Here is a 26,850-nt window from a genome sequence, read left to right as displayed (position 1 = left end):
AGAAGGAAAAGGTCAAATTTACCCAACTCCATTCAGGAAAAGAAAATGTCGGCACCTCACCGAATTCATGTAGTAAGTGATAGTTAATTACTGCTTCAAATTAATGTCGGAAGAGCACCAGTTTAATGGAGATTGTATTACATGATTAGGGGCACCGGATTTAGCACCAAACACACCAAGGGTCATACTTTCTGATATGAACAACAGCAAGAGGCTTGCACGGGATGAATCACCCAGTCCCACGTTATTTTCGAGGATATGTATACACTTCGAAACTTTTGTCTTTGCTAATGATATGTCTTAGGCTATTAATAGTTTTATTAGTTTAACAAACTCTGTATTTTAGGGGATCATGACCTAGGGATGATGTCGGATAAAAGTGCCAAAAAGAAGAGCCGTCGCTTGCCTCCGCGCTATGAAAGTAAAACAAGATCACCATTCAATGCCAGTTTACTACAAACACCACTACAAACACCAGTCTGTCAAACAGGTATGACTTTATCGTTTTGTACATGTGTATTTTCATGCATTGAATAAACTAATATTACACAACTTACTGACATTGCAGAGAGGAGTACATTTACAACTTCTAGAAGCCCTTTAACACCTCTATCAGTCAACACCAATATATTGAATAATGACAGTTTGATTCCTCAGAAAAAACATCCTTCAAGTGCTTCAGCTAAGAAGCACTCTGTTTGCGGTATAAACTGTTTACACATAATGTGGTTTATTGTTATAATATGTTTGAGATTTATTCTTTAATGACTGGTGTTTTATTTTAAGTTGCAAACGGAGATAAGTTGAAAGAGAGGATAATTAAACAAAGCAGGCAACAAAATTTCTCTTTTCCAGAAACGCAGGAACACATAGGTAAAAAATCACATTTATATGTGAATTAGTTTATTGAAATTTTTATACACTGTATAGCACTATAAATAGAAGGATCTTTTACTTTTTCAGGTTTTTCGGACACAGTTGAATTGATGAGCGACGATAGTGATGCATATTCAGACCCTGGTAATTAACTTATAAATCTTCTATTACTAATCCACTATATATCTCATACATGATTATTAATATACAGAGTAAATTTGGCCTTATAAATAATGCAGATTATCGTGAGGAATTTCTAGATAGTGACCCCCCCACTGCTGCAAGTGGTAATGTTTATAATTCATAAACATTTCACTACGCCATATATGGCCTTCAACAACATCAAAAAAATGATGCAATAACCCCAAAATATGTTGCCATAGCCCGAAAATGGGCTATTGCAACATAAAATTTAAGTTGCTTTTTTCGATGTTGCCCTAGGCTTCTATTGCAACATTATGGTTACCTACTGCAACACGGGCTTTTCTGTCACAATAGACCGCTATTGCAACATCTGACTACCTTATAGCAACAAATATTTTATGTTACGTTAGACCTTATTTCAAAAAAAAAAAAGCGGGACCCATTTGTGGGTCCCACCTGTAGGTCCCACTTTTTAGGTCCACATGGATCCCACATGTTAGTCCCATGTTTGGACACCTGTTTGCTAGTCCCATGTTTGCAACATTATTCTAAAAGAAATTGAAAATATACTCTTTATATATTAAACATCCCAATAAACTATTCTTTCTTACAAATTTCATAACAAATCCAACCAAATCAAATTACCTAACAATTCAAAACCAACTAAAAGTAACAACAATTAGCCTGTGCTCTCTAGCCTTTTCTCTAAAATACACCCTTCTCCATACATAAATGAAGTGCATGATATGTGATTCCAAGGCTGTGGCAATAGGAGTCATCTGTTCCACTAGCAAGAAACTCAAGCCTGGTGAAATCCTTGAGCCATTTCCACATAATCTTCATTAACAGCATGGACCACAACATCAAACAAACTTTGTATATTTTGCTGGATGGAGAAACAAAAGCAATAGGTAAATACTTAATTAATATCACAATCAATATACTTGGAACAAATATTTTAAAAAGCCGAGGTACTTTGGTCTTCTGTCATCATTCTCTGCAAAATAAATTTCATGTACTAATTCGCATTAACCATGAAAGAGAACATGAAAACAACAAAAGGCTGTAGAAAATATGAGATAGTCACTGATTCTTTTTCATGTGTAGATAGCAAGACATATGAGAAGAAAAAGTGCAGGCAAACCTGCACCAAATAATAAAAACACCAGCTTCAGATGAACACCAGGATTAATACAAATAGGATCATTATCTTTAACTTTCTAGACCTGGTTTTGGAGCTCTAGAAGCTCACTTTCAAGCTTATATATTGTGGTTTTCCCATTCATTAAATTTTCCTGTTAAAGCTTCATGGATTCTCTGCTCTTGTTCTTCTTTTGCTTGTTTTAGCAACCTAACACATTCTTACTGACCATAAAAAAAACAGTTCTAATATCCTTTTCCAAGGCTTACTAACCATAAAAATCTCTTATGCTAGCTTTTCGCTCATGGACATACATAGACGTCTTGCCTCTCTCATATGCCTGTTACATACCAATGATACTTCATATGCTTCAGAAGACATCATAATTTTATAGAATAATAGATGCATATATCTAGTAAACAACCTTATAAATTAGAATCCTGAGCAATCCAAGTGCACCAGCAAGGTGACAGTCACTCCATTGAACAAGAAAGAGAAATATTTGGGCACAAGAAAGAGATCTGTATGTAAACTTACATATGTTTGCAAACATAATACATATCCATGATTTAAGCATGTAAATCATAATTGGATTCGAATCTACATAATCAGGCTTCGTAATGTAAATAAGACAAGATTAATGAACTCAAATTTAAACATAACTATAATTCCAGACAATGCAATCAACCCAAAAATTTCAGTTCGATAACACAAACAGAAATAACTAGCCACAAATTAACAATCATAACATCCCCCCCTCTCTCCTTCTCTCTCTCGCACTCATAAACAGTGACACAGTTTCTTATTTAAAAAGGTCCAAAATTCTATTCCTCTCTGTCTCACTCTCCCCCTCCCCTCCTCTCTCTTTTTCTCACACACACACACACAAAATACTGACATCACAAAACCAACAAACCCCAAACTCATACAATCTATTACCAACAAACATAAACATAAACATACTCAATCTATCATCACAAAACAAAGGGGAGAGAGAGAGGGAGAGGGAGACAGAGGGGGACACAGGGGAGAGACAGAGAGATGGGTAACATAACATAGAACACAAATCACAACAAAGATACAAAGATAAACATGCATTTATATATAAAATCTGAAACAAAGCACACATTTAAAGTTAAAAGTAGAGGATAACCGCGGATTGTACCTTATATCTAAGCAAATCGAAGTTGCAATTAAATTAAAACACTGTTGAAGCCCTAGTTCCAGTGAAGCCCCAATTCAATTGAAACCCTGAGAAACATAAAGACACAAAATTAAGAACATTAAAGTGAAAAGCAAAATGAAAAACAAAATGTAGGATAGGAATGATAAATCGGAAAACCCTAATTCCGCGGAATGAAGAAGCTCTCAATTGAACTCCCGATTGAAGGCCTGATTCCAAACCCTAATTAATTAAGAGTTGATTTTGAGGGGAGAGGTTCCCGATTTTACCTAATCACCGGTGAGTTTGAGCAGCGGAGATGGTGTATTTGATGGAGAGTTGAGTTTTAGCAGCCGAAGGATGTTTCAACGAAGGCGCAGTGTGAGTGTGTAGAGTTTTGTTTCTGTGCTGAATGACTAACTCAAATGAAACAGGGGGGAAAGTTTGCCGCTTGCTTTTTGAGCACACAACATATCAAATTTTTATTTTGTTTTAATAATTCATTTTATTTTCAATTTTCTTAATTATTTAAAAATATAAATATTTTATATGTTTAAAAATATAATTCAATTACAGTATTATTATTTTATTCATAATTAATTAATTTCAAAATTATTTCTTTTAATATAATTAATTATGTTAAAGAGATGATATAAAAAATAATATTTGTATTCCAAAATTTAGTGTTTTTATGTTTAATATATTACATTTTTCCAATTTATCATTTAAACTTATTTGAGCTTTATTTTATGTAAATTTTATTGTCATATTATAAATAATTATTATACTGACACTCTATGCAACACATATATTCGGCTATTGCAACATCGAACGGACATGAATGGTTATCGTTGCGGTAGGTATGGATTAGTGACTTTAATGCAACATAATTTTGCAACACTCACGTTTATACCATTGCGGTAGGCCATATATGGTGTAGTGTTTCTATATGATATTGAATTATACATGCTGACAGTGTACAAATGTTATACAGGTAATAACAAATTCTCGATGCGTTTACGCAACAAAGGTGCAGAACACCGTCACATGCCATTTTGTGCTTTAGACTTTTCAGAGAAAATGCCTGATAACAGTACAACCGATTATGATGATAATATAGGTAAGTACACATAATTTAGTGAATACAGATAATCTGTATGCCGTGAATGTGTAAGAACAGAATTTCCATACTTATCTATGCAGAGTATTCCATGATTGCTGGCCTGGAGAGTGAGTTCAGTGACACTGACTCAGAATCTGGTATTTACAACCAAACTTCGCATAATATGTTATAATGCTGACATTATAGTTGTATGTATACAACCGTCTTACATAATCTGAGATTCTTGGCAGATTTTGTTGATGAGGTCAACTGCGATTCTTTTGATGTGATGCGTGCTGCTGAAAAAGGTAACCACTCTAACAAATGTTATTGGTTTGCACTGGAAAATTATTATTAAAATACTTTGTTCTGTAGTTCATAAGGAATATAATAGCCTTGGTCCTCCCAATGTCAAGTGTACCCATTGCAACGCTTATATGTGGCGAGAGGAAAGAGTTAATAAAAGCTGCGTCAAGGGTACACCAATCTTTTCTCTGTGTTGTGCTAAGGGTCAAATACAACTCCCAAAGGAGCCAAGAACACCATCTTTGATTTGGCAGTTACATAATGATAAGCAAAAATCAAAACGCTTCCAGGATGGTATTAGGCTGTACAATAGCCTTTTCGCATTTACCTCAACCGGTGGTAAAGTAGATCATTCTATCAATAACGGAGGTGCACCATATATATATCGCTTAAATGGTCAGAACCACCATCTTTTTGGTAGTCTTATCCCCGACGAAGGTAAAGATCCAAAGTTCTGTCAATTATATATATATGACACGCAGAACGAATTGAACAATCGTCTCAAATGGGTCAATGTTGGTGATGGAAATCAAATTGATGCTGAAATTGTTGAAGCCCTCACCAAAATGTTAGATGAGACTAATGAATTAGTTAAGGAATTTAGAAACTGCAGAGATCGGTTTGAGGCACATGGTGTACAAGATTTGGAAATTGTTCTTAAAGTATCTCGGTCTGAAAGTGGCCGTGAGAATCACATTACTCCATCTGATGAGGTAGCTGGTGTGATGGTTGGTGATCTTGATGACACAGATGGTAACCGTGACATCATTATAAATTCGAAGATTCGAGGTTTGGAGAGGATAACTGACATTCATCCAAAGCTTATGGCTCTACAGTATCCCCTATTATTTCCTGCAGGAGGTGATGGCTATCATAAGAACATACCTTTTGGTAAAGTTGATAAAACAACTAAAAAGGCCAGGGGAATGATTTCAATGATGGAGTATTATTCATACAAATTCCAAGTCAGGTCTGATGAAGGTATGTGTTTCGATTTTGTTTGACTTCAACAGATTGTATTTGTAATAGCATGAGTTCTTCATTCCGGTTTCATTGAAAGCCAACATGAAATATTGATAGAATGAGTTTGTAACAGGCATGACACCAAGGCTCGGCGGTCGACTTTACCAACAGTATGTTGTTGATGCATTTTCAACCATTGAGCAAGCAAGGTTATGGTGGTTCCGGACACACCAAACAACCTTACGTTCTGATGTATACACAAACATTAAGCAGTCCATTAGTACAGGCTCAACTGATACATCAAACATCGGAAAAGGTTTTATTCTTCCATCTGGATTTGTTGGCTCACGAAGATACATGCAGCAGAACTTTCAAGACGCCCTCGCTGTATGTCGTTATATAGGCCATCCTGACATCTTCCTCACAATGACCACGAATCCGTTATGGGATGAGATCTTGCAAATGATGAAACTTATTCCTCACTGCTCTCCTCAAAATTCCCCTGATGTTATAGCCCGTGTATTCCGTTTGAAACTGGACCAACTGATTGATGATATTAAGCAGAAAAAATATTTCGGTACATGCCTTGCAGGTCAGAATAAGTTTTACTTCAAATTAACGTCTTCTATATTTCTTTTATACTAATTTAATATTTCTTGCATTTAAAAAAATTACAGTTATGTACGTAGTTGAGTTCCAAAAGAGAGGGCTTCCACATGTTCATATGTTAATCTGGTTGGATTCTTCTTCAAAAAAAAATTTGATAGCTAATGTGGACAAATTTGTATCGGCGGAGCTTCCAGATCCCCAAGTTGACCCTGTTGGTTATGAGACAGTTTCCAACTTCATGGTGCATGGTCCCTGTGGCAGAGAAAATCCTAAATCACCTTGCATGAAGGAACACAAGTGTACAAGACACTTCCCCAAAAAGTAAGATTTATTTTTCATCATTGGCCTAACACAATCCTGCATCAAAAGAATGTATGCTATGCTACAATTTCCACTACAAAGAACAGTAATCATAGGTTGTTCAGCTATTAAGTGTTTTAAACTAATACTACATCTGTTCCTTCCTCTCTTAGGTATTGTGCTTCTACCACTTTTGATCAATCAGGTTTTCCAATTTATAAGAGGCGGAAATTGCACACCACTGTCAAGAAAGGAAAATCATTGTTAGATAACCAATGGGTTGTCCCGTATAACCGGGATTTGTTGGTCAGATATCAATGCCATATGAACGTCGAGATTTGTGCACATGCCCGTAGCTTGAAATATCTTTTCAAGTACTGCTTGAAAGGCCATGATCGTGCCACAGTGGAAATTAGAAGCAAAAAAAGTAGAACTGAAACAGGGGAGGAGCTGCCTGGTCGTGAAGATGAAATTCAATCTTTTTTTGATGGTCGGTACATTTGTGGCTGTGAAGCTGCCTACCGTATCTTTGGTTTCAATATACACTACAGATCATTGGCAGTGGAGAGACTTTCATTCCATCTCGAGGGTAACAAGTACTGTACATTTAGATCTGATGAGCCCATAGAGAAGATTGCTGAAAGAGAAAAAGGAAAATTAACCCAACTAGAAGCGTTCTTCTGTTTAAATGAAAGTGATATCAATGCAAGAAGTTACCTATATGATGAAATCCCACAACACTACGTATGGAATGATTATGACAGAGTCTGGACACCAAGGAAGAGAGGGAAGAAAATTGGCAGGTTGGCTTATACACATCATTCCAGCGGAGAATTATGGTATCTTCGCCTACTATTGACCAAAGTACGTGGTCCAACATCTTTCATATCCTTGCGAACAGTTAATGGAAAATTATTTCAAACTTACCAAGAAGCATGTAAGGAATATGGCCTTCTTGACGATGATAATGAATGGGACCAAGTACTCGAAGAATGTTCACAATCAGGATTTCCACCTCAAATTCGTCAGTTATTTGTCCATATCATGGTCAATTGCAAAGTTGCTGACCTCTCTGTGCTATGGAATAAACATTGGATCCACATGGTGGATGATTTGCTGTTAAAACAACAGAAGCTGACGGGGAATCCTCACTTAATCCTCAATGAAAAACAACAGCAATTCTTTGCTCTCGCAGGTAACAAATTTACATAGAAAAGTTCAGTAAATGCTTTCAAATTATATAATACTGACATTACACAGTCAATAACCAATCTCTCTTTAATTTCCACCAGAAATTCACACATTACTTAAAAGCATTGGAAAATCTCTGAAAGATTACACCCAAATGCCTCAGCCGCCTTCCACGTATCTTGATTGCGGTATCAACAATTTGATAATTGAAGAAACAAGTTACGACATTTCTGAGATGGAAAATGACTTTAATGATCTCTACTCAAAGTGTAATGATGAACAATTGAAAGTTTTTAGTTCTGTCATGGATTCTATCGAGAAAAAAGAAGGCGGTGTTTTTTTTGTATATGGTAGTGGAGGATGCGGGAAAACTTTCCTGTGGAGAACTCTTATTTCGAAATTAAGATCAGAAAAGAAGATTGTGCTTCCTGTTGCTTCTTCAGGTATCGCTGCTACACTAATGCCAGGTGGTCGTACTGCGCATTCAAGGTTTAAAATACCTATCGTCCTTGATGATCACTCAATGTGTAATATTTCAAACACATCTGATATAGCTGAATTGATCAAGCGGACGGAGCTCATAATTTGGGACGAGGCACCTATGCAGCACCGTTTTTCATTTGAATGCCTTGATCGTTCCCTTAAAGACATAATGAAATCAGTTGATCCAAAGCGTTTCAACATGCCTTTTGGTGGAATTACAGTTTTATTTGGTGGCGATTTTAGACAGATTCTTCCTGTTATACCCAGAACAGGGCGTGGTGAGGTTGTGTCTGCATGTATCACAAATTCTAAAATCTGGAGGATTGCTACCGTGTTCAAGTTGGTGCACAATATGAGATTGAATAAAGGAAGAAACGAGGAAGAGGTTACTTCTTTGACAAAATTTGCAGAGTGGGTACTTGATGTGGGGGATGGAAAAATCCCACGTTGCACAGAGTCAAATGGTGAAAACAATGAAGACGATATAAGAATTCCTGATAACTTCTGTAATATGGATACTCCAAATACAGTGGATGAGATGGTAAAGAGTACTTACCCTGATTTCTTGCAGAATTATCAGAATTCGGATTATTTGAGTGAGCGAGCTATACTAACACCAACCAATGTCACAGTTGGAAATGTTAATAGTCTTATAGTGGAGATGCTACCAGGTGAGTCCACAACGTATTATAGTGTCGACACAGCTGAAGATTATCCTGGCAATGAGAGGGATCAACTGGCAGCCTTCCCACCAGAATATTTGCATTCTATCAACATCCCGGGTATGCCTCCACATGATTTAAAGCTTAAAGTAGGTGTTGTAGTAATGCTCATGCGTAACTTAAATCAAACTTTGGGATTATGTAATGGGACGAGAATGATGGTTACCAAATGCCTCAAACTATGTGTTGAGTGTGAAGTTATATCGGGACATTACAAAGGCACAAAGCATTTCATCCCAAGGATGGAATTGTCGCCGTCGGAAACTACTTTGCCTTTCAAAATCTGTAGGAAGCAGATGCCTCTACAAATCTGCTATGCTATGACCATTAACAAGTCCCAAGGACAATCTCTACAGAAGGTTGCACTGTTTTTGCCGAAAGGCGTCTTCACGCATGGACAGTTGTACGTTGCTCTTAGTCGTGTTACATCACCACAAGGACTGAAGCTTTTCATAGATGATGCTGATGGAAACAATACAAACATTACTCAGAATGTTGTCTACAAGGAAGTTTTTTATAATCTTCCGCGGACCTGATTGTGTTTGGATTGATCTGTCAACATGTATTCTAAATTATGCTTTTGGCATACTTTTGTCACGATAACCAGGATGTATTCTAAATACTGCTTTTGATTAATTACACTATTATTGTTTGGTCTATCGTTATATAATCCTCTCAATTCCAATCTTCATTATTACAGTCAGAAAATGAGTATTGTCTTGCAGGGTAGATATACTAACATCTTATAAAGGGAGAATACAATGACATCATAAACCAGCAGGGAGCAAACATCCTACAAAACAATTATAAAATTACATAATATTATAGTATATCACCAAATCTATTACATCTCAATTCTGCATTTTGTGTTTATTGGACATAGTTTTATGGTAAAAGATATCACAGTAGACAACCAACCTTACCGAAAATACCTGTAGTATAAAGTAAGGTCACAAATTTAAAGTATAAAGTAAGATACAACTTTCAAGGCAAGGTACAATTATTGAGATATTACTGAGGCTCTTACCACTACTTGCATTATTTTAAGCAATATTGAAGATCAGAAAAGTTAACAAACGGTAAGGCCCTTGCTCTTTTTTTGAACAAGGGTTTTAGGGTTTCCTACAACAACTCAAATTCACTACACTACCATGTCTACTTCGCAGGTACCCTCTACAATGGAATTTAACAAGTATGATGTGGTTGAATGTTTGGATGATTCCAGAGATGACTGGACAATTCAAGTTAGAGCGCAGTCAATTTGGAAAGGAATCACAAAAAAAACTGGGGAGTTTAGAGGATATAATATAGTCTTCTTCGATGACTCTGTAAGATATGTTGATTTGTTTTTATTTAATATACTCATTTGCTTGATTAGTCGTTGTCATACATATGTTTCGCATTTTACATGTAGGGCTGTAGGATACATGCTTTCATATCTCCCAAAATTACACCAAAATTTGAGAATATACTTGAAGAAGGCAAGATATACAACATAAAGAATTTTATAGTAAAGATATTTAATGGGGATGAAACAAGCAGAGCTGTTAGAAATGAAAAGCATGTTTTCTTCGAAAACGATACTGAGATGGAAGTAGTGGAAGAAGAGCCACCCAATTTTCCTACACACAGCTTTGATTTCTTCTGCTTGGACCAAATTGATGGAATGAAAAACGACAACCGCTTCCTAACTGGTAACTTCAGAATTTATAGTTGTAGGAAAAGTAGAATAGATATTATGAGCTAACAAAATCTGCACTAACAACCTAGATGTTGTTTAGATGTTGTAGCAGTGGTAGAAGATGTGCAACAGAAGGCCACATATCAAAAAGACGGCAAAGAGAAATCACATGTGGCATTCACTATTACTGATGGGAAGTAGGATATTCTATCCTTTTTACCATATGTTTTAATATGGTGATTCTCTAATGCTTTAATATGTCATTCAGATACATAAATTCATTAATGCACTTCAACTGTGTTTTTATGGTATTAAAGGAAAACAATCAATGTCACTTTCTTCAACGAGTTTGGTGATCTCTTTCTGAAAGCAAAGGAATGTTTCAAGGATGAAACACTGATAATAATTATAAGCTTTTGCAAAGTCAGTCAATGGAATGGTACTGATAGTTACAATAAATTCCTGCATATGTGGTCATTATAAATATATTGTTATGTTTGCACATGTCATAAACTTTTAACTACTGTGACAGGTGTGGCCTACTTAACAAACTTCCTTCCAACAAGATTTTACCTAAATCTTGACCACCCAGCTGCTAATGAAATGAAGATGAGGTAACAATATATCAAACTACACTTCCGAACATAGTTTTAATATACAAAATGTATTTACAAATTATGGACAATATTAATGGTTTTCATTATTCATAGATCTCTGCAACCAAATTTTCATACAATGGAAATAGATGATGAACCTGAAAGCAATGCATTGCCCATCATGAAAGTATCTGATATTAGAAAACTGGATGAAAGTTATGCCCAGGTATATCGTTAGATAGACAATTATACCCACTATATGCTTAAGTGATTGGTGTAATGTACTTAAAGAATTAAATTTTTGTAGAGGAAAGTGTTATGCGAGGTTACCGTTAAAAAATTTGATGAGAAGATGAATTGGTTTTCCCCTTACTGTATTCAATGTGATCAAGACTTGCAGCAAGTGGAGGGTAATTACAAATGCTGTAACCGAAGCTATCCTTATCCAGACAAAAGGTTATTCTTCTCAACGAAATGCAAACTACTTATATCGTCGTGCTTTTTTCAAAGTAATTTATGCTTCTCTATTTCCACGAACAGGTTTCGACTGTACAGTTTATCTTCTGATGATAGTGGCACAATTCCTATTGTATGGCCGGATGATGAAATCAGCCGTCTAACAGGGAAGACTATCTATGATGTTGAAAGTGATGAGTTAGAGGTAATGTTTTTATTATTTCCCATAAAACTAAGCTTAGTTATACCAGATCAATTAAAATTGTCAATACTTTGTCACGCTCATGTTGGAAGTTTGACACTTCTCACTTTAAAACAGACTAATGCTGTTGCACCAATACCGCCGATTCTGAAAAGCTTTGAGAAAAAGAAATACAAAGTTACCATTCTCCTTACTGAAGAAAATGTGAAGAGCGGTTCCAAAGTCTATAATGCAACCAACATATCAAACCCAATTGAAATCTCTGACACACACGAACCAAATTTGGGAAAAAATGAGACTGTTGAGAAGAACCAAACACCACCTGTAAGTCAACTACAGTATCACTAGAATGTAACATATTAAATTTCCTAAGCCGGTGTTCTCATGTAGGTAAAAGTGGACAAGGTTATCGTCAGTAAAGATAATAGTCCACCAACAGAAGCATCCACAACACGCAGCCGTTCAAGGTTGGTTGAAGGTATAGTGGAATACAATGACGAGCCCAACATCAAGATTCAGAAAATCAAACAAATCAAACTTGAGAAGGTGAATAAATTTAATAATGTAGTATATATAAAATTATAATTGCCAAACATCTTTCTAACACTTGATAAGCTATTCTGCAGAAATGATCAGCAGCTCCAAATCTTTTGCTCTACATCGTCCGAGGAATATCAAATTTTTTGAATTTGATATGTGAACTTAACAACACATAACCTCCTACATTTGATGTGGATTGTTTGTTTAACTATTTGTTTAAACCCGCAACTTGCTGTACTGCAAACATGTTAACATATTATGTAATGTCATATTACAGAAGTTCATCTCGCACTAAATCTCAATAAACAGACTCCAGAGTACAACGATAAAAGAAAGCATTCAATCATTGAAGACAATTTTATCCTTAAATATTATAGAGTCAGACACATCTTGAATAATTGCATTAGTTTGGAAAAGTAATACAAAATACATTAAAAATTCTTACCTAACAAGTCAGCAATAGTAATGTTTGTATTTATCACTACGCCATATATGGCCTACAACAACATCAAAAAAATGATGCCACAACCCCAAAATATGTTGCAATAGCCCAAAAAAGGGCTATGGCAACATAAAATTTAAGTTGCTTTTTTTCATGTTGCCCTAGGTCCCTATTGCAACATTATGGTAACCTATTGCAACATGCGTTTTCGGTTACAATAGCAGTGCTATTGCAACATCTGACTACCTTATAGCAACTAAACTTTTATGTTACGTTAAACCTTCTGATTTCAAAAAAAATTGGGACCCACGTGTGGACCAACCGGGCTGCCACATGTCTCTATCAAATGGAGACACGTGTTAATACCTATATGTGCTACTGCAACATTAAATACACTTTTCAACATTTTTACTATATCATCTGCAATATTTTATTAATCAAATCCAATATTATTTACTGAAAGAAACCGAAAATATACTTAAATATTAAACATCCAATAAACTATTCTTTCATACAAATTTCATAACAAATCCAACCAAATCAAATTACCTAACAATTCAAAACTAAATAAAAATAAGAATAATTAGCCTTTGCTCTTTAGCCTTTTCTCTTCCCATACGTAAATGAAGTACAAGATATGTGAATCAAATTTGATTGGGGAGCAGCACATATGAAGATTCCTTCATCCAATTTGATTGTTTAATCTTCTGAATGCGTTCTTCACAACTGCCAACATAAGAAAATTACAAACTTGTAAGTCAGTTATTTCCTAAAAAATGTATTAACAAAAGAGAGAGGTGGTTCAACACAAACAGTACCCATATATGGTAGCCATATCTAGTTCCATTCTATCAAATTAAATAGTATTCAGTTATGCAGATATATATAAAATTGTGTTTAAGCATGGAAGTGGAATTACAAGTGCATATTCTCCGCTACTCTCAAAAATTTTTAAGTCCAAAACCTAGGACCAGACAACATATAATGTCAATTAGATATCAAACTGTAAAACAAAGTTGATCACACACATGTATCTGATCAAGAATATAAGTTTACTACATAACTTACAAAATTTGTATAACCTAAACCACGAGGATTGAAATTCAGATATTCTTCGGTGTAGAATGCTAACATTCATTTCAAAACCATCCATCAGAATAGCAGAAAACACGGTAACATGAATAAAGACTCACACTCACATACGTAAGTCCAAAACTACCATAAAATCACCAAAACTAGATTAGTTAGTTACTGGGTAGGAGGAATTTAGGACTACTTTAATCCATAAACTTTTGGAGGAGTTCTTCAGAAGACAAAGACAACAACCTAACAGTTTATGTGAATAATTTATCTTAAAAATATGAAGACCAGTCAAACATAATAATGAAAAACAAAAAGTTACATTCATAACTGATTTCCATCCGCTCTCAGACACTAATATAAAGCTTATCTAAAACAAATAACTGGTGTACATAATCCCCAAATTCCAACAGCTTAAATTCACAATCAAACAAATAAGGTAAACAAAATGTTAACATAAAAACAGAGGCAGGGAGAGAGTGTGAACATATAGAGTGAACAAGGCATAATATAACAAAAACAGAGGCATTCAATTAAAAATAAAACAGAGATACGCACCACTCATACACATAATCATAAAACATATACACACCAATCATAAATACATACACAAGAATTGAATAAAAGTAGTACCTTAAAGTAGATGCTTAAGCTAAGTCCCAACTTATCCAACCCCAAATTAGCACTGGAACAAAGAGAGGAAACAAAATTAGTACCAAAATAAAGAGAGTCTCAACAAAACAGAACCAAAAAACAAACACCCCCAATTCAAACATGAAACCCTAGTTTTGTTTGAAGCTCGAATCGGTTCAAGGAGTCCCCATTTCCATTGATCTGTGAAAGTTTAACTCTCAATTGAAGCCAATTGATTTTCATCTACAGCTCAGTTGAAAGAAATTTGAGAGAGAGAAAGAGAGAACTGGCTAGATCTAGAAGAGAGGCAAAGAGAAATGTCCAGAGCGGGTAGGTAGACATTTTAATTTTTTCAGAGAGTGTGTTTTGACTTCTTCAAATATTAACCCGCCCTCTCCAAAAAAATTTGTCCGCTTGTCCAAAAACTTAGCCCGCCTAAAACCATAATGAAAATTGCAAATTTTACTTTATTTTTATATATTTTAAAGATAATATAGTTATAGATTGTATTCAAAAAAATTTTAATCGATAAAAATATTAGTTAATTACTATATCTAGTAATTTATTTAAAATAAATTATTTGTGTCATTTATTTAAAATCAACTAATAACATATTCTATAAATAATATTCTTTATTTTTAAAATTTATTCAATTTTGGTATTATTATTTTATTCCTATGCAAATTTACTACTTTTACTATATTTAATTATTTTAAAGCGATTATATGAAAATTAATCTTTTTTCACAAAGAATTGTGTTTTCATGTTTAATATAATATATTTTATCAATTAATCATTTAAAATTATTATAATTATATTTTATGTAAATATTATTATCATATTATAAATAATTATTTTACTAATACTCTATGCAACACATATGTTTGGCTATTGCAACATCAAATGGACATGAATGACTATCGTTGCGGTAGGTATGAATTAGTGCCTCTAATGCAACATAATTTTGCAACACTCGTGTTTACACCATTGCGATAGGCCATATATGGCGTAGTGTATGAAACCAACAACCTTGAGGGTTATTAGTTCCTTACAACAACTACAAGATACACAAACGTTAACAAGTAACATATCTCAGACTAAAGTGTAGGAGATAGCAACAGAACAATGTCAACAAACATTATTCAGCAGCTCAGGAATGTGAAGACTGGAAGAACAGACTGGAAGATTCAAGTACGGGTCATAAGGAAATGGATTGTCGTTACCAAAACTGGGGAGGTCTTCAAAGGATTCAATCTCCTACTTCTAGATGGGAAGGTAACTCTCCAGACCTTATCAACCTCATGTATGTTAACATAGCATCTTATGTGTGAACTAATTACAAATCATGAATGAAATAATAGAACTGTAGAATGCACGCCACCGTTCCTGGTTCAATATCTGAAAGACTAGATCGCGCACTGAACACAGGGAGTATATATGTTATAAAAAATTTCCAAGTAAAAGAATATGCAACCAAGGACAACTTCCGTCCTGTTGACATGGATAGGAAAATTGTTTTCACATCAGAAACTAGGGTAAAAGAAGTTCCTGAAACTGAAGTTTTCATTCCAAAACACATGTTTGATCTTCATGAGTACGCGGAACTGCAGAAAAGGGCTGCACAAGTTATGTACCTTACAGGTAACAAAATCAACTATTATGATCAACTAAAACATAGTTATTAAGTATCTTTAATGTCCATGTCAAATGTTTTTTAACATATATTACTACTGACCATGTGGATATTTTTGGGTAGCAGATGTAATAGGTATTCTGGACAAGAAAGAAAAGGTGAATAAATATAAGAACGGAGCTGGAGTGGACACTACCAACATCAGGTTTAAGATCAGTGAAGGCAGGTAATTATCTCTATAAGATGTTCAAATATTCAGACCTAAGCAAGTTCTAAATCCTCTATCTTTGTTTAAGGAAAAAAATTAATGTTACATTCTGGGGTTCATTGGCTGAAGAATTTGAAGAGGCAATGAACCAAGCAACCGAAGAACCACTAATTGTAATAATCTCTAGCGGAAGATTGACTGCTTGGCAAGGTATTTGTTTATAATTTATCATTTTATGGTTTATGATGAATCTACAGATAAATGAAAATGAATGGCTTGCCACTCACAGATCAGGTTGATATTTGCAACTACTGTCCTACACAGTTTTACATCAATGCTGAACATCACAGTGTGTCCAAACTAAGGAAAATGTAAGCACAAACAATTTTTTAGTGATTTAGGATTATTATTGTTAAAAATACTAAATGAATTTCATTATTAGGCTGCTGGATCCCAATTTCGCTAATCATGCAAAATATAAAAAGAAAAAGCCTACCAAAATTTGCAAGTTTAATGAGCTTCGAAACATGGGACCAGATTTCCAAGAGGTATCTTCAGTTTAACTTATAAGTAATATTAAATTTATTATGAACACTACAACTAAAGATACATATGGTTACAGGATTTGGTGGTGACCAAAGGAAATATCAAATTGGTGGATCAGACAACAAGGTGGAAGATAGAAATCTGTTCTTCTTGCTACAAAGAGCTTGAAATTGAGAATAACAACATGACCTGCAAGATTTGCAATCGCATTGTTCCACATCCTCTGAAGAGGTATTCAGTTAACACGATCGTAATTTCCAAACTCAACTATGTAAAAGATAATCATATTGAAATTTAAATACACAGGTTCGAGGTGATAGTAATAGCAGCAGATGATACAGGAGGTTTAGAAATTATCTTGAAAGACAGGGAGGTTAGAGCTGTAATAAACAAGACTGTCGAGGATCTGGAAAACAAGGTCAGTTAAGAAAAGAATTATATAACTATATGATCGTCCTTTTCATGGTTCTTAATGTCCATATTGGTTTATAGGATGATCAGTTCCCACAATTACTAAAGACTCTTCAAGGCAAAGATTACACGTTCAAGCTGAAGGTTACAGCAGATAACATCCAGAAAAAGAATCAAGCATTTGTTGCAACAAACATAATGATGGGATGGGACTACAAAGAGGAAACAGTGACCGAGCCGGATATAATAGAGAACAGCCAAAGCAAAATGCCAGAGGTAGAACAACCCTCATTTCCTCTTCTCTTCAACATTGAGCTTCATTCTTACCGGTTGGTAATAATAACTATGTTTTTTCTTCACTCTCAATGATAATAACAGCCTTCTGGATCATCTTACCATCTCGACGAAATTTCGCAACTCAATTACACCAACAAATGAGAAAATTGCATGTGGTAAATTCCCAAACTCAAATTCTTCCAATAAGTACACATATTAAGTTACCACAAATTGACATATTTTTTGTTCTCTCCCCTATAATTAATTTGACAGATGTGGATCAAACATGTTTCCAGGCAGTTGTGGTGGGAAAACTTTTGGAAGACGGAAGATTTCATGCTTTCAACTTTAAATTTGAAGTATAATCTAATGTTTTTGACAAAATTTCTATGCAGAACGCTATGTAACCTAAGATATATTCACTTTTGTACTGAATATTTTATAAAAAATTATGCAATTATGATTGTAGTATGCTTATTACTCCTCTTACTTCGAAAAATTAATAACTCTGTGATTGCCTGAATTGAATTGGGAAAATATCTATCTTCAGCATTAAAATGTCATACCCACATGGTAACTTCTAATTTATATAAGCATAACAGAGTTAAAGAAAACTATCTGTAACAGCTGAAAATGTAAATTGGAGAAAAGCAAACAAACATCTCCCCCCCTTCGAGCTCAAAATCTTCATAAAGGCATTGCACACCAACAAACTTTCGCATCTCCTTATTGAATGGAACTTGAACTCGGTAACCATTACGAAACTCGAGACACACCACATCAGGGAGACGGAGAGCATTTTTTTGACAAAAACGAAGGGGGACACGCTAAAATGGAATGCATGTACAGAAGTATTAATCTATTTAGGATAAGAAACTATGAATTAAACATCAACGGAAAGATTGAAAAAACTTACAATCTCATCGGTGAAAAGGTCGTGCTCGGTGACATACTTCAAGAAACGCTCAGCAATGAACCCAGCAACCTCCATTACTAATTAAATCAGCAAAAGAAGTTATGCTATGAAATAGAAAATAATGGATAGTTTATTTTGAAAACAAGTTATGAAGAGTGAAAGAGAAAACTCAGTCACAAATAGTTTCGAACTACACAATAGATTAAAGATGAGAGTGAAGAGAGTAATAACCTTGAATAACGGAAAAATCTTTATTACAGTGTTTAAAGTCACAACTGCATCGCCGTTACTTTTCTTCCTGAATCATTTATATTTTTAAGACCCATAGCATACTTCGGCCCAGGCCAACAGTAGTTGATGTAGGCCCAAAACATAACATCCAATTAATTAACAAAAAAAACCCTTTGTTGTAAAATATATTTCTTTTTCATGTAATTAATATAAAAAAACAAAATTAAAAGAGGAAACCATGCGAAGCGGGCAACAAATCCTAGTTTGTATAACACCTAAACCCAACTTAATGGCCACATATAAATTGTATTTTGATAGGCTCGGGTCGGGTCAAGAAGTGAATCGTATATACGGACTGTGTAATGTAGATGGACGGTCCTGCTAAGAAAATCGTTGAGAATGTAGGGGCTAGTTCTTTATTGTGGCTCCAACAGTCTTCTTGTCTACTTATTTAATAGTACTTCGATTCATTTATAAATTCAATAAAAATTCGACAACAACTTAACATTCATAAATTTTACATCACAAAACGACGTGTCAAGAGGTCATTAGGAGCTTTGGATCCATCACTGTAGCTAACGGATGCCTTATTTAAATTAATCAAATCTTTTGCCTATATAAATATTAAAATATATACTAAAAAAATTTGTAATATTTGAGACCCATTTTAGATGAATCAAGATATATGTCAATTAGCTAAGAAAAAGGTAGACTTTTGGTCTCTCCCGGTCATTTGACAAAGTATAGTGAACCGACGACGTAAACATCAGAGAATTGGTGAAAGATTCATAATTTGGAGAGCTGATGGTATTTAATTATTTGAGTGAAATATAAAATGGAAGCAATGGTCAGGGACTCAGGGTGCCCCTGATTCAAGTTTTATAATTCTTTTTTATATTTTGCACTCTTCAAATATATGAATAATTCTGAAATTCGAGATTCTAAATCATAAGGTACGCAAGGTTTGCGTGTGATCATTACATGCATAGGAGGCTCTCCAACCACAAAAACGTCTTAGCTGAAAAATGAGCTGTCATATCAAAAATAAAATAAATAATCAACATCTTGAAAAAATACTATTCCAACCACATTGTTTTTGTCTATAATATTAGCCAAGATCTCGTAGAGAGTTAAATTTGTAGAACCTCTGCATGCCTATAATAAATCTGTTAGAAGATCACACAACATTTATTATCATATTAAACTGGTATATTCGATTTATAACAATCTAAATGTTAATAACATACTATTTTTAAATTATAAGCAATCAACACAATCTATATCATCGAAACACAATATCTTACGGTGATACAGGTTTATAAAGTCTTACTAATTCAAAAAAATTTATATACTCCTTCCGTCCCCTCAATTGTTTACACTGGAGGGGTACACGGAGACCAAGACAATGTATGAAAAATGAATAAAGTTAGATAAAAAGTGGGTAAAGTGGTGGGACCTACTAATATTTAATAATAGATTTGAGATAGTGTAGGAAAATAGTGGGTGTAATAGTAGTTTTTATTGTTAAACATGAGATAATAGGGGAAGATAGTGGGTATAATGATGGGAAAAACTTACTATTTAAAGTAACGTAAAAAAATGAGAGGAAAATCTCAAAACAGTAACTGTAAAGAAATGAGAGGAACAGAGTAATATCTTACAAGTCAAATTTACGAGATCCTGGCGGTGTGGGCAGGGATACAGATACAATACGCACATGTAAAACAGGCCTGAATTTCCGGGGTACTATATTACCAATGCGTGTCTGAAATTTGGCCACAACTAGCAATGAAGCACCTATAACAGAGACTGCGTGTCTAACTATTTATGAACTTTTAATCATGTAGATTGTAGAGTAGTCACGAAATTTCATAAGAAATATGAAAAACACATAATTTCATTTTTATCTTTAGTTTTTTTCACTAAAAAATCTGAAAAATTGTTTATACATCTATATTTTCAATACGTATTAGAATATGTCCAATTAATTGGCAATTAATTTGAAATAGGAAACAATAAAAAAATAACTCAATTATACCACTACTGTCTCCCATTATATTATATAATTGATTTGGAATTTCGGAGACACATGTTAATACACATTGACTTTATCATTTTATAAAATATCGATAAAATTATTTTAAAAATCCATGAAAACACATTCTAAATTTTATCACGGCACTATATATAATCAATACCCTTAACTTGATATATGAATCCAAAATAAATTAGATCGTGAAAATATCATATTTATATAGTATAATAAATGAGATAGCAAATTTCTACTTGCGGTTTAATCTTTTGGCTGTTGAGGATGGAGAATCATATACACAGCCATAATTTTGTACATATTGTACTGTTGATTTAACGGTCAGAATTTAAAAATCAACTTCGTGCAATTCTTATTTCTGGCTAGAAACACATGATAAGTTCTTTTTTAGCCGGATGACAATCCTTCCGGTTGAAAAAGAATCTGATAAGTGAAAATACAGAAACATGTGGGTTTTGTTACTCGTAAAAATCACAAATCGGTCCTAATCAGTAGAGATGCCGATTTAAATTTAATTGAAAGTTGGGAATTAGTCTGAAAGATTAATTGAATGTATTTAAATATTAAAATATTATATCACATATATTTCTACCATATTAATTACTTATTAACAAATATATATTTATTATATCATAAATTCTACGATTACTCATATTTAAAGCAATATATTATTTATTTTAATAAATTGTTATATATACTTCAATTAAAAATATTTTATAAAAATTAATTAGATTTCAATAATGAATTAACTAATCACATACCAAGAAATTAATCAGATATTGATGAATTAAATCGGAAATTTTTAAAACACGATTCCTCACTATAGCTATCATAAGAAAGTCCATATCTTCATCTACCAGCTCTTTTACCAAGCTGGTAGAGATCTTAAAAAAAGAGTTCGACGACCGAAAATATCAACTAAATAAACAGTTAGATAGATGTTTCAATCTTAACTGTGAAATGACTGATCCAACTCAGAAAGTTGATGGTTTTATAAATGATCCTTGTCCTAGCAAGAAGACCAGACCCCAGTTCTAATCACTCTCTATATATTAACCTAATCCTTAGCACACACATAATAAGGTGGCAATGCCAATCAACATGAGATTTCCACTGAGCTACAGTGATTTCTCCATCCCAAAAATCATACACAACACATCATGCTTTCTTGGCCTCATCAAAGAACTCCTATATGTCATCCTCTTTTACCAACCATGCGTCGAGGCATTTCTCGACCCCGACATAGACTGGCCGACACGACTCAAAACCCGACACGAAAAGACACCGCTCTTGGCCGTTCTTACACGGGAGCTTCTGCCAGTGGTGAAGTACTCCGAGCTTGTCAACCCTCCAGAAAACTGCGCTGTCTGCTTGCACGAGTTCTCCGACAGTGAGGAGATTCGAAAACTGACGAATTGTCGGCACGTATTTCATCGGGAGTGTGTGGACCGTTGGATGGATCATGAGCAGAAAACATGCCCGTTGTGTCGGACGCCGTTTATCTCGGATGACGTGGAGGAGGCTTGTAATAACAAAATTCGGAATGCGGCTTGATTCGACTCCGATTTTTACCGGATTAATTAAATTGTCGGTACTTCGTTTTTCCGTGTTTTCTAATATCGGAATCTTTAAATATATTTTGCTTGTGATATATTATTTCTGATGATAAATATTAGAATATGATGTTAAAATTATGAATATCTTATTTTCAGGATATAGAAGCTTCAAGAACATGTACACATTATTATCAGAGTGTAATCGATATTTAATGTTAATTATTCGTAACTTTTTTAGCTGCAAGGTATATATTTTCTCACCTTAACAGCTACCTAAAGGGAAACAAAAATTACCACTCAAATAAGAAATAATCTTGTCATCTATATGTTTATTCACAGTAATATTGCAGGTAGGTCTCTGAGAAGATCCTGAATTCCTAATCCTAAATCAAACAATTCATGATATATAGTATATTTTAATATTTGCACAAATTACTTTTGAAATCGTAGGGTTCAAATTTTAAGAAATCTAAGTAATAATAAATCGATTTTTTATGATATGTTCATATGAATATTCTAAACACTAAATTCTATACATATAAATCATGTGATTGTATCCGACTTAATAACGATGGATCCTACAACAACAAGATCAATCAAAATTAACTAGATACATAATTTATTTCTCATAACATTTGTCCATCAACATACACTAAATAAATCAGTAATAAATTTGTCCACAAATAATAGGTGCTAAAAAAGAAATAAAAAATTTGTCAAACCATCAGGAAGGTTAGCAATAGATATCAACGATACCCATCTCACTCGAAAAATTAAGACAGGGTTTCTGTCTGCCACGCTATTTGACAACCCTCGCTAGAGTGCGACAACCCTTTGAGTGAGCCAACATAAACATCAAAATGGATGAAATCTTGAATTTTTGAATTTTCGAGAGATACGTATATAGGTTTAAATTTGCGCAATCTTGTCTCTCAACGCAATCCAGTGGAGCAGCATCCAAACATTAATGGCATTAATTTTATAGGTGGAAGGTTCGTGTGCTATGGATAAATACAGTTAGGGGTGTAATTCGGGTCGAGCAAGTCGAGTTTCGAGCCGGGCGTAATTCGAGTCGAAGTTAATCAAGCGAAGCCGAGCCGGCTCGTTTAACTAATCGAGCCTAAATTCCTGCCCGAACTCGACTCGTTTAATTTCACGAGTCGAGTCGAGCCGGCTCGTTTAGCCAAACGAGCCGGTTTTAGCGAGTCGGACGAGCGGCTCGTTTAGTTTTACACTTAATCGAGCTTAAACCTCTACTAGAACTCGGCTCGTTCAATTTCACGAGTCTGGTCGAGCCGGCTCGTTTAATTAAACGAGCCGGAACTTTTGCTCGAGCTCGGCTCGTTTAACTGAACGAGCCGAGTCGAGCCTACTTAAACGAGTTCGAGCCGGGCGAGCTCGTGAGCCGCCCGACTCGAATTACAGCTCTAAATACAGTTAGTTAACAATAAAAAAATGTTAAATATTTCAAAAATTATCATTAAAAAAAATTGTAAATATTATATGTGTAACATATAAAAAAGTACAGTAACATTCTTCGTGTACGCCCGTGACATTATTTATAAATCGAATTTTGTAGATAATTCGAGAAACCCGAAAAATACTCTAAGTGTAAGTAATTATTTTTTGTCAAGAGGTCAAATATGCACGATGCATGTTCACTTGAGTTTAGAAAACCCGATGTCAAATATGGGTTTATCTGCAGGTAAATTTCATAAAAACGTCGAAATTTATGTTATCTTTGGTGACTGACTCCTAAACACGCACCATAACCATGCGTTATTGCGTCGGCTTCTGAAAAACGCATCTTCTCTTTAATTTTTGGCGCTTGGAAAGAAGAATTTTCTGCTTGGCCGAATCGAACATGTGATCTCGCCAGGTCAACATACTTCTTAGGTGAGACGAATCCGAAGTCTCGGACAAATAAAGAAGGGTTTGTCTAGTGTGTGCCCATGGGCACATCTAAATGCAGAATTTCATAGGTTTGTAAGATTTTATTGGTGTGGTTGTTGCATTTGTAAGGGGGTCCACCATTATTAAGATACAAAAGTCAATCAAAATTTCTCAAACTCATAAAATTTTGCGCTCAGCATGTGCCCACAGAGACACACTAGAAAAACTGAATAAAGAATAAACTCAACGACCTGACTTATCTAATCTCGCTCCTGCTTTTTTACTTCTCAGAGCCTGTTGAGTGTTGACTGGTTCCATTAACTCCTATTAATGGTAGGATTTGTATAATGTGTGTTCATATCGGCATGCTAAGCACTAAAAATCAATTGAATTAGAGAGTTTTGATTGATGTGATTGTTGTAAATGCAGAGAGTCCATAGACTAAGCCAATAAAACCCCCCAAATTCATAAATTTTAGTGTTTAGTGTGTACTCACGGACACAACATAGAAAAACCCTTAAGGTATTAAGTCTCTTACATTTAAAATCTACTGTATCTGTTTCTGGTTGTCCTTGTGCTCTTATTGGGTTTGTGATGGTGCAGGCATATGCAACCAACTAATCATATATACATAGTACATAAAACGTCTGCTTTTTAAGATATTGATATTATTATTATAACATACTGTAACATATTGTTAATAGTACTGATTTACATATTTTTTGTTTTTTTAGTCCTAAAATTTGCTCTGTATTTCAAGTAGCCGTCTTTGTATACTTGTATTCAAGATATTGTTTAACTGTCTTTTCATGAGAATATATGATTACAATTTATTGTTTGTCGAGCTTGGTTATTGATGTAAATGTCGTATGACTTTTTATTATTAGATTAAATTTTTTAATTCAAATAAAAAACTTCTCCGGCATTTTCTACTTTTAGATTTATAATATTACATTTGACTATTTTGAGCGAAATGTCATATTTAAATTCACACAAATAAGTAAAAGAATACGGCCTCAAAAAAAGTGGAAACCATAAAAAGCATAATTACGGTATCCACTAATTGTGTGCAGATGTCTAAATATTCTTTTTGTTCATTTATCTTCTTCTTTTTTAAAGAAGATTTTCTTCTCTCCACATACAATTATACAACAACAGAAAAATGCTCTTTAATTTACTATACTTATTGTTATATTAGAAATAACTCCTTAATAGTAAAAGAAATTCGTGAAGTTTTGAGCCAGGTGAAAAATGAAAATCATGAGAACATCGTGCTAGAGACCGATTGCTTGTAAATAGTTCAAGCCATCCGTAACTCCTTGTGTTTTTCGTATTTAGGAAGAGTAGTTAAGGATTGTTGAGATCTTCTGGCAAGTCTGCAACAAACACATTAAGTTTAGGTTTGATAAATTGTTACTCCCTCCGTCCCCCTGAGTTGTATATATTGGGGGACGGGAACGCGGCACGAACTTTAATGCTCCTGCAAAGTGTAGTTGTGCAATTTATTTTTAAAATTTTTTTTTCTGAATTAAAATTTAGATGTTATATTTTTATACAGAAAAAGAAAATCTCAAAAATAAGTTACGGAACTATATTTTATAAGAGCATTGAAATGCGTGTCGAACAGTTAAAAAGAAACGTATAGAATTAAATGGGCAGAGGGAGTACATCTCAGTCTCACAACGATATGAGTGCAGGGAGACTTTAGTTCATTTTATAAATATAAATACTACTCCTAATTATACCAACAAATCATGAATTCATGATCTTTTAGGATTTTTGGTGCGCTTGTAAATTACTCAAGTTTTTGTCATTGGGTCAGTGTATTTCGACTTATTTCCGGACTCGAAATTCGTGACTTGACCCGATTTTCGAGAAAGACTCAGGATTTGATCCGGGTTTTGACTCGGGTTGTCGCATATGATATTTGGAGCCAGGTTTCGTAAACTTGATTAGTCAAGTTGCCGAAGGTGGAGACACAAAGGTTGGTGGTATTATCCCACAATGGCAAAAGTCCAGAGGTGGGGACACGAACCAGTCGGTATTATCCCACAATAACTAGAGAGGTACGATTTAGGCTTATGAGCCGTTTCGGCCTTAGAAATTTAAGTGGGGGAGTTTGTAACACCCCGGTCCCACATCGAGAAGTGTGGAGAACTTAGTTCAGTTTATAAACATAAGTACTACTACTAATTGCACCAAATCATGATTTTTTTGGGGCCTGTGGGGGACTTGTGAATTATTCAAATTGTTATAATTGGGCTAGTGTATTTCGGCTTATTTTCGGATTCAAAATTTGGGACTAAACCCGATTATCAAAAAAGACTCAAGATTTGACCCAGGTTGTCGCATTAATGGTCCGCGAACAAGATTGCTCATTTCTTGGTGACAACCTCTAATTCTATAACTAATGACCGATCGTATTTGAAGTGTGGGAGATGTCCATCCCGATTTGTATCTATCTTGACGAATGATTTGAGTAGTTAATAAAATCCAACTCT

At 34.4% G+C, this 26,850-nt stretch overlaps 1 protein-coding gene and 1 long non-coding RNA gene across 2 annotated transcripts; one reads left to right on the top strand and one right to left on the bottom strand.

Moving 5' to 3' along the window:
* Window positions 1-1,562: 1,562 nt before the first annotated feature.
* On the bottom strand, window positions 1,563-3,881 carry LOC135151375 (uncharacterized). Its single transcript, XR_010290193.1, has 3 exons — window positions 3,614-3,881; window positions 3,327-3,412; window positions 1,563-1,906 (listed from the first exon to the last, which is right to left on the bottom strand). It is a non-coding gene; the product is annotated as an uncharacterized LOC135151375 (long non-coding RNA).
* Window positions 3,882-4,160: 279 nt separating this feature from the next.
* LOC108215988 (uncharacterized) lies at window positions 4,161-12,566 on the top strand. Its single transcript, XM_017388638.2, has 20 exons — window positions 4,161-4,179; window positions 4,318-4,443; window positions 4,527-4,583; window positions 4,677-4,733; window positions 4,801-5,712; window positions 5,828-6,286; window positions 6,372-6,624; window positions 6,777-7,798; window positions 7,896-9,508; window positions 10,166-10,327; window positions 10,414-10,693; window positions 10,781-10,877; window positions 10,998-11,119; window positions 11,213-11,294; window positions 11,391-11,502; window positions 11,584-11,732; window positions 11,817-11,937; window positions 12,052-12,258; window positions 12,325-12,480; window positions 12,561-12,566. The coding sequence occupies exons 1-20, from the start codon at window positions 4,161-4,163 to the stop codon at window positions 12,564-12,566; spliced, it is 6,012 nt and encodes a 2,003-aa protein (XP_017244127.2).
* The last annotated feature ends 14,284 nt before the right edge of the window (window positions 12,567-26,850 follow it).

Source organism: Daucus carota, chromosome 1 (assembly GCF_001625215.2).
Source record: "Daucus carota subsp. sativus chromosome 1, DH1 v3.0, whole genome shotgun sequence".
Lineage (NCBI taxonomy): Eukaryota > Viridiplantae > Streptophyta > Magnoliopsida > Apiales > Apiaceae > Daucus > Daucus carota.
Note: the sequence above shows the minus strand (reverse complement) of the source record. Positions and strands in the feature narration are given on the sequence as shown.

Excerpts from the sequence above, each read along its gene's own strand:
- LOC108215988 (XM_017388638.2), top strand. Across the intron at positions 10,694-10,780 it reads CGACAACCGCTTCCTAACTG|ATGTTGTAGCAGTGGTAGAA; the intron begins GTAACTTCAGAA and ends GATGTTGTTTAG. Across the intron at positions 11,938-12,051 it reads TTGAAAGTGATGAGTTAGAG|ACTAATGCTGTTGCACCAAT; the intron begins GTAATGTTTTTA and ends ACTTTAAAACAG.